This window comes from Symphalangus syndactylus, chromosome 3 (assembly GCF_028878055.3).
Source record: "Symphalangus syndactylus isolate Jambi chromosome 3, NHGRI_mSymSyn1-v2.1_pri, whole genome shotgun sequence".
Taxonomy (NCBI): domain Eukaryota; kingdom Metazoa; phylum Chordata; class Mammalia; order Primates; family Hylobatidae; genus Symphalangus; species Symphalangus syndactylus.
Genome location: NC_072425.2, coordinates 142,003,896 through 142,012,278, shown reverse-complemented (window position 1 = coordinate 142,012,278; position 8,383 = coordinate 142,003,896). Strand labels below are relative to the sequence as shown.

At 56.0% G+C, this 8,383-nt stretch overlaps 1 protein-coding gene across 3 annotated transcripts in view; it reads right to left on the bottom strand.

Annotated features, from left to right (window-relative positions):
* The window catches only part of SLC37A2 (solute carrier family 37 member 2), a 28,814-nt gene that overhangs the window by 5,649 nt on the left and 14,782 nt on the right, over window positions 1-8,383 (bottom strand). For 2 of the 3 annotated variants that reach the window (XM_055273612.2, XM_055273613.2), the window contains exons 5-17: window positions 6,843-6,978; window positions 6,330-6,406; window positions 5,325-5,491; window positions 4,653-4,690; window positions 4,214-4,366; window positions 3,795-3,885; window positions 2,253-2,315; window positions 1,811-1,896; window positions 1,255-1,303; window positions 1,025-1,098; window positions 691-769; window positions 492-589; window positions 149-213 (exon numbers count right to left, since the gene is read on the bottom strand). In XM_055273612.2, the coding sequence (XP_055129587.1) occupies window positions 149-213; window positions 492-589; window positions 691-769; window positions 1,025-1,098; window positions 1,255-1,303; window positions 1,811-1,896; window positions 2,253-2,315; window positions 3,795-3,885; window positions 4,214-4,366; window positions 4,653-4,690; window positions 5,325-5,491; window positions 6,330-6,406; window positions 6,843-6,978 (1,176 nt within the window). The remainder of the gene's footprint in view (window positions 1-148; window positions 214-491; window positions 590-690; window positions 770-1,024; window positions 1,099-1,254; window positions 1,304-1,810; window positions 1,897-2,252; window positions 2,316-3,794; window positions 3,886-4,213; window positions 4,367-4,652; window positions 4,691-5,324; window positions 5,492-6,329; window positions 6,407-6,842; window positions 6,979-8,383) is intronic. The other variant, XR_010119882.1, reaches the window with a different exon arrangement.

Here is an 8,383-nt window from a genome sequence, read left to right as displayed (position 1 = left end):
CAGGGTGAGGGCCACCCAGGGACTGGCTCAGTGCTCCTCAGGTCTGGGCTGGTCGAGCCTCAGCCTGTGTTTGGAGAAACTGAGCACTGGGCTGATTCCCATGAGAAATGAGTTTGGTAGAGGGGCAGCTTCAGCTCCCCAGACTCACCCGCTGCCTCTGCTCAGGGACACCTTCCAGGCCAAGATCTCTTTGTACACTAACCGGCAAAGGAGCTGTGAGCACAAGGCACATAGGAAAGGGAGGGCACTGTTAGCATTGAGCACTGAGTGCCCAGCACCAGGGTAACCCGTGGACTGGCAGTGGAGAAGGGGGAGAGACACACTCCCATTTGGTAAGGGGTCACTCGGGGGAGGGAGAGTGCTTCTGAGCAAAGGGCAGCTGCTCTCATTGCCCCAGAACCCCAAATGGCCAATGCTTTGGACCTCCAGGGTTCCAGTCTGGCAGGACAGAGCATCCCTCAATACCTATTTGTGTACCCCAAGACTCTTACCAAGCAGGCTAGGACATCAGCAGAGATGAGCATGTAGAAGACATTGTTCCAGCCCGTGGGAGAGAGAAGCCCAGCCAGCAGAGGCCCCAGAGCCGCGCCTGAATGGAGCACAGCCTTGTGAGCAGGGGTCCTGCACCTCCCCTGCCCGCCGGAGGGCACTATGCCCGGGGGCCGGCCCACAACAGAGCTAGTCACAGACCTACAGAGCCAGTGCCGTCAATGATGGCCGTGACCGTGGACAGGGCTTTGGCATTGCCCTTCAGGCTCTTGTGAGTCCCCTGGAGAGAGACAGTAGAGTGGGGAGGCCCAGCTGAGCGGCAGCAGGAGCGGAACCAGGACAGGAGAGGGGCTGACTCAGGGAAGGTGGTGACTGGGGTTTGGGTTTGAGAGGAGAGGGGCCCATGGTGCATTCTGAAGGACTTTGACGGTTTCTCCTCTGCGGGATGGGAGACAGGGAGAAATGGACCTGGAGATGGTGGCCCTGACCAAGCCCCCAGAGCGGTCCCTGGCCCTCGGGAGGTGGCCCCACTTACCAGGTCAGCAGAGACAGCAGTGGTGATGAGCGCATATGGGCCATTGACCAGGCCCCCGCAGATGATCAGCATCACTGGGACAGCACAGAGATAGCCAGTCAGAGAAGCAGCACCACCCGCAGCCCCAACCCCAAGGCAGGAGCCCTCCCAGCCCCTCCACCTGCCAGTGCCCCCCGTGGGCCAGCCTCATGGGTCCCCTGGCCTGGCAGGACTTGCAACCTCCTCCTCACCTATGGAGCTGGTAATCCCATCCTGGCCAATGTAGTTGTACAGGAACATCTGAGAGAGGAGAGGGGAGAGGCAGAGTCACCCGGAATCCCTTTGCCGGCCTGGAGCCCTGAGGTCTGGAACAACCTTCTCCTGCCCTGAAACCCCATAGGGCATCCTATTCCTTTCCCCTGCCCACCCAGATCTCTCTGGTCTTTAAATGTCCCAGGGATGGACGGTCTAAAACGTGGTACTCTATCATCTCCCTTTCTCCAAACAGTCTTCTCTCAGATTCAACCTCAGTCTCTTCTTTCCTTGATCAAGAAGTTTAGGAGGCGGTCTCCTTCTCTACCAAGGCCAAACAGTCATGAATCCCCCTCTAAAGTCTGCAGTCTGGCTCTTTTTCCAAGGTGCCTCTGCTGACCCTCGCTTCTCCTACCCCGTGTGTGCACAATGATGCACGTGCACGCGTACATGGAGACATCAATGTGTGTATCATGTGGACGTGCACACAGGCCAGAGGCCCACGCAGGCTCCTGCTCACATGCATTCGCACTTTACCCTCGAGGTTATACGCACCATGGGGGCAGCCAAGATGAGCATGACGCAGCAAGTGGTGGCCCTGCCATTGGTGTAGTCAGAGATGAGCCCTGCCATGATGCCGCCTGGAACACACACCCACTCACACACTGACTCCCAGACGGGACCATGCCATCCCCTCGCCTGGCACCCCAGCTGTGCCCCAGTGCTGGCCTGGGCCTGTCAGCAAGAACCAGCAGAGCTGCTTTTTCCACAGCCCTCCTCTTCCTGTAGTGCCCATCACTACTGGAGACCAAACAAAAGGGCATCTTTCTTAGGCCCACCCAGCCAGGCAGGAGCAGAACTGAGAATAAACCCAGGAGCCATTTTTCCTCTGGTGCCACCTACCCAGGTCATAGCCCATTGGACCTGTCCCTTCTTCCTGCACCCCACAAGAAAAGAGGGGAAGGGAGCCTGCTGGCAGAGCAGGGCAAGGCCTCACCTATGATGCCACCGACATCGAAGAGTGTAGACAGGTCCCCAGCCTCCTTGGCACTAAAGTGAGCTGTGGAAAACACAGGAATGTGGTCAGACCTGGGGTTCGGAGCAAACATCCTGGAGTGTCACAGCTAGAAGCCCTGCAGAGCATGATCCAGGCCACTGCCCCCTTTTCCGAGGAAGAGCTGGGGACCTGTGGAGCAGGCTGGCCAGGGCCACAGGGTGAGAGTGCAGCAGTTTGGACAGACGCCCTCCTGGTCCTGTCCTGTATTGCCCTCTTCCCCTGCAGGATGACCTTCACCTCTCAGAACAAGCCCTCCCTGGCAAGCTCTGGGATCTGGCCCCCGAGCCTGCTGTCCCGTGGCCACCTTTCCCCTGGAGCGCAACCTGAAGCTCAGCCCAGCCCTTTCTCTGCTTCACTCTGGCCCTAGCAGCACTAGGAGCTCTTCCCGTTTACCTTAGGCTGTGCTCATACACAGAGCCAGGAAGAGACTCGCAGGGACACAGGGGCCTCAGGTCACAGGCCTTGGATCCATGTTTTAAAAAAGGAATGTCCAGAAGCTGAGATTGTAGCCCCACCCTCGAGGTTGCCTCATACTCTGAAGTCAGCACCAAGGCCACAAAACAAAGAGTCACGGTGTCCACGAAGCTGCCCTAGCGCTCCACACTGTCACAGAGAGAGGCCCCGACAGAGCTGCAGGGCAAGCTACAGCTTGAGACTTGGCCATGACTAACGCCTACAGTATCCTGTTCAGAGCCAGCACAATGTGTGGCAAGGCACTGTTGTTCCTCCCAGGGCTGGGAGGGAGGGGAGCAGCACTGGGTGAGAGGTCCTCAGCCCTGGTGGAGCTTGGAGGCTCCTGGGGGCTGGGCAGGGTGGGGTGGGCTGCTGTTTGGTAGAGCAGCCCGACCTATGGAAAAGCAGAGACCCAGGCCAGGTGGACATGAAACATCCTTTTTCAAGTGAGCTCTTCTCATCTGTACATCCCTGGGCAGGGGCAGAGGAGAGTAGGTCCATGAGACAGGGCAGAACATCAGTGCAGCCCAGCAGATCCAGGTACAGGGGCATCAATCCCATTAGGTCCCACTGGGAGAAGAACACCAGGGTCACCACCAGGCTACAAGGAGTGGGGTCACTCACCAGGCCCTCTTCTTGGGCTGGGGGAGAGATCCAGCAGGCAGGCCTTTCCTAGCACCTCCCAATCCTACCACCTATGAGCCAAGCAGCCTGGAGGGGGTTTCTCCTACACTAACGGCTAGAGAAGAAGACAGCAAGAACTGCAGAACAGAGCTCTGAGTTCCTAATCCTCAGCTCAGTTCCAAGGGAGAGAAGGTGGCTGGAGTCAGGGTCTAGGGGGTAGTGTGCTGGGTTTAGCTTTCATTTAAGTAAAGAACTAAATCAAGCTCCTTTCACTGTAGGAGAAGTTCAGCAGGAATTCTGCCTATATACTGGAATCACAGGCATCACCACGACGGGCTTCCTCTCCCACTAGAGGCAGCCTTGGCCTCCTCAGAGACCCCTTCATTCCCCTTCTCTTGGACTTACCCACATTGGCGATGTAGAGGGGCAGCCAGTAGAGGAAGGTGTAACTGACCAGCTTGGCAAACAGCAGACACAGAGAGAACTCGACCACGCCCTGGGGAGTGCAACAGGGGAAGGGGTCCCAGAGGTCCTGGGTTCAGTGGTGGCCCCGAGGGGTGCTCAGCAGCACCCTAGTACTCTCCATCACCTGTCACACAAGGCAGCCTCCAACACATCCAGTTCCAATAAAAGCAACGTGACCACTGTGCAAGGTTGTTTCGAGACAAATCTCCCACGCTGCCCTCCCCAAGCAGGCTGCCCAACTTACACCTCCCCTATAAAGAAGTTCTAGAAAAATAGATCACCCAAGCACCCCATCTCCTCATCACCAGCAAAAAAATCTGGAAAGCCCCTCTCTTTCCTCCATTCCACAAACTTCTTACTGGGATCCGGAGTGCCCCAAAGAAGCTGATGGCAGCAGGCTCTTCGCATGGCCCCTTGGAGCATTTGGCCACAGTCTCAAGGCCGCTCTCCCTGACAGAGCAGGGACTATTCCCAGGGTCCTCAGGGTTGTCCTGGTTCTCAGCTGGCTCACCCTGAGCAGAGGAGATGAGCCCTGCTGTGGGTGTGTCCATGTGCTGCCTCCCACCAGCTGAAGGTGCAGCCCAGGCAAGAGACACTAGCTCCCAGGATGGGGAGGCACATGTTCGTCTCGGGCTGGACTGATCTGCCAGACTCATCAGGCTGTAGGGCCAACTCATGGGCCTAGCACTGGGTCCGTGAGGTCAGTGAGGGCCAGCTCTAGCTCCCCAGGCCTCTCTGGGTCCAGCCCTCTGGATGGAGTTGGAAGGCAGGCATAGGGCTGGGAGGGCTCACACTCACGTGGTGCTGAGGAGGGGCGCAGTCCACATCTTCTGGGTCTGGGAAAAAATTGCTTTCTAAGAAGTTTTCCAACCCCCCTGCAATCCCAAGGTGATTGCCAGGCCCTCATCTTGCATTGGACCTAAGCCATCCTGGGAACCGGCCCCACCTCCAACTCCTAAGGTGGCCAGTGTGTGTCCCAGCAGGAGGGAGCGGGGCCTGGGGCTCAGGAGACAACTTTCTAGGCCTGGCTTTCCTAACAACCAGTGGTGTCACTACTGCCTCTTGGACTTTAGTACTCTTAGCTATACAGTGGCTCTCATACCTGGCCTGGCTACTGCACAAGGCCACCTGCAGCAACTGGAGAGCCTGGTCACTGTAAAAATGTCCCTTCAACTCCACCTTCCCTGATCACACCTCTCAGATTCAACCAATGCTTGCCAAGCACCTCCTGTGGGCCTGGCATTTTAACTATGGTGTCTCAGTTAAACCTGCAGAAATCCTACGAAATAGACATTATTATTACTATTATTATTTTACAAACGAGAAAATAAAGGCTCTGAGAGTTTGTCCAAAGTCACATGGCTGGTCCTCCCACTCTGTCACTAGCAATCTTTCCAGTAGATCCAGTTGCCTTCTCCCAGAAACCGAGAACTTCTAGGCTCACTTGTGGGGAGTGAGGGGACCACTCACGTTCGATGAGGAATAGGAAGGTGACGATGCCCATGATGGCAGTAATGATGCCAGGCACAATGAACGACAGGCCCCACTGCCCGTTCACCCAGATGCCGGCAATCAGGGAGCCCAGGATGTTGCCCACAGATGTGTGGGAATTCCAGATGCCCATGATGAGCCCCCGCCTGTAAGGGAGGGAGAGAAGGGAAGAAGGTAGAAGAACAAAAAAGCAAAGCACATTGTCCACAGCAACTGCCCCAGCCAAGCTCTAAATCTGGGCTGACTGCAGCTTTCCCAAGTCACCAAAGACTGAGCCCCAAAGCCCCAAGTCAGCAAGGAGTGGGAGACCTTGGGTGGTGTCAAGCAGGTGGCTGCAGGGCCTGGGGTGTCGCTCCCTCTGCCCAGCTCCCTGAGTGAGTGCTGATGGGAGCTCTAGCCACACTGAGGGCCTGGGGGCCCTGCCCTCGTTCTCTTCTGTCCCACAGTCTCACTCTAAAGCACTGTCCTCAACCAGGGGTGATCCTACCCCCAAGGGACATCTGCTAACAGCTAGAGATTTTTGGTGGTCACAACTCAGGGTGTGCTATGGCATCCAGTGAGCAGATGCCAGGAAGGCTACTACTAAACAGCCTACAGTGGTAGGACAGTCCCCAAACAAGGGTCCAATAGCCCAGAAAGTCAGTAGTGCCAAGGGTGAGAACCTCTTCTCCAAAGCAACTTTGTTTTGCACACAAGCCAATTCAACGGGGGGAAAAAAGTTTTATAGGCTTCTTTCTGTCTTCGTTGAAAACAGAAATTCATCTATTATTAGAAAAAACATAACTAAGGTTGCCTGCTCTATGGGTTAAAGCCTCATCAGTGAGAAAATCAGCACTGCTTTTAGCCACTTATAAGCATGTGAACAGCAATGCAGAGGCCGCTTTCTGACCCTTCCCTCTGAAATTAAATCAGAGGCCACGGTGACCAGCTCGGGACCCCCAGCCCTCCCAATCCTTCCCACTCCTCCTCCCTTGTCACACTCACTTCCCCTTCCCGAACCAGTTGCCAACGCAGGTCACCACAGAGGGCCAGCCTGTGGTCTGGACGAGTCCATTACAGACCTGCAGGGAGAGGGAAGGGAGGGTGGGAATAGGCCTGGGCTGTGCAACTGGCTCCCTGCTCTGACCGCCCTGGGCTGAGGAGGCTAAATTTCCTGGCCGAGAAGCCCTCCATACCCCACACTACAAACTTCACCCTTCCCTTACACACACGCCACACCTCCCCAATGGCATGAGCTGGCTTCTCTCGCTCAAGATTGTTCAAGCAGAGACCAAGCCTCTCGTGCATCAGAAGTGACCACAGCGTTGTGCTCAAGGCCAACTCTCTGAGTGAATAAATGCAGGGGCAGTGGGGCCAGGGGGTGGAACCCAGTGCAGTGTAATAGAGCGCACTGGACAGGGAACCAGGAACACAGGCGCCCATCCGCTGTGAGCTGCGGTCTCCCAGGTCCTTCCCAAGACAGCAACATAGGCCCAAGTGCAAGATGGTGATTCATACCTGGATGACCACAAAGTACCAGAGCTCGTGGATGTTCCAGAAATATCCCAGGCCAAAGAGCGAGGTGAAAAGGCCACTGAGCAGCATTCCAGCTGAGAGGTAGTAACGGAGCGGAAGCCGCTCCCCAAAAACCCCACTGGGGAAGAGAAAGTTGGGTCTGCGGTTAAGCTCCTCTGTGTCCACCTCAAGTCCCTACCACGTTTCTGCCCCCACCACGCTAGGAAGTGGTTCTGGCCAAGGTCCCACCGATGACTTCTGTGTTGCCATGTGACGGGGCCAACCTCTGTCCCCCACTGCTTCTGTGACACCTGGCCATGCTCCATGAATTTAGCTTGCCTATCTTCCTCCACTTGGCCAGCCACTCCGTGTGGTGTATTTTCCTCTCAGAGCAGTCTTTTGTATCACTTTTACCATTGTAACAACCACCCATAGGCTAAATAGCTCCACATGCATATCTTCAGGCCTGATCTGTCTCCCAGAGCTTCACAGTAGCAGACAGGTGGGTCCTGGACATCTTTATTCAGATGCCCCCGGGGCATTTGAAACCCAGTGCTCTTAAGCTGAATTCCTCTTCCTCCTCCCGCCAACCGCCCTGACGCCTTCATCATCCTGCTATCCTCATCTGAGTGAATGCCACCCTTTGGGCACTCAAGCCAGGCTCAGAGCTCCCTCATCCTCCCACCTCTCCTCCCCACCCCTCACATTCAGTCTCCAAGACTCACCGGGCTACCTCTTAGCTAGTGCTCCAGTACATCGCCTCTTTCCCCCTCTATCACCACTGTAGTAACGTAAGCTCAACAGCTTGGGCTATTGTCAAATTGGTCACTCTGTGTGACCAGTCTCATCCACCTCAGCATCACTCTCAGAGTGAGCTCTCAGAAATGCCCATCTGGATGGGACGCCCTGGCGAAAACCCTTCCACGCGTCTCTGCCCATGGGCCTCATGTGCAAATGACCTCAGCCCTCAGCCCTGCTGCTACCTTCCTTACACTGTCATTCCCTCCATACACCTGCCCGCAGTTCCTCCCATAGATCATGCTGCTTCTTCACATTTGCCCTGCTTGCTCGTGCTATTCCTTCTGCCCAGGTCCCCCTCTGCACCGCCGCACCCAAGTCCCTTGCATCAGGTCAGGCACCATCTCATCCAAGAAGCCTTCCCCGACCCCTCTGCTCTAGCTCAGCTTGGACTGAGTCATGACCTTGGAGCTCCCAGAACACCTGATGGCCACCTCTGTCATGGAGCCGCCACAGTTTTAGCACCAGCTGCCGACGCATCCATTGCCCCCGCTAGCCTGTGAGCTCTTTGGAGGCAGTATGCAGCCTTATTGATCGTGGATTTCTGGCAAGGAACAGCATGCTTCCCGTGCTGGTTTGCACGCAGCAGAGGATGGGGATTCTCCCAGCTGTATGTGCACGCAGGGCCATTCTTAAAGGGTCCTAGTCCATACCCACCAACTGTGATATCTGAGTGAATAGACTCAAAAGCAGCATCCAGGAGAACATTTCCAGGCAAAAGAGCTGCTACCAGTGGGAGTCTACCA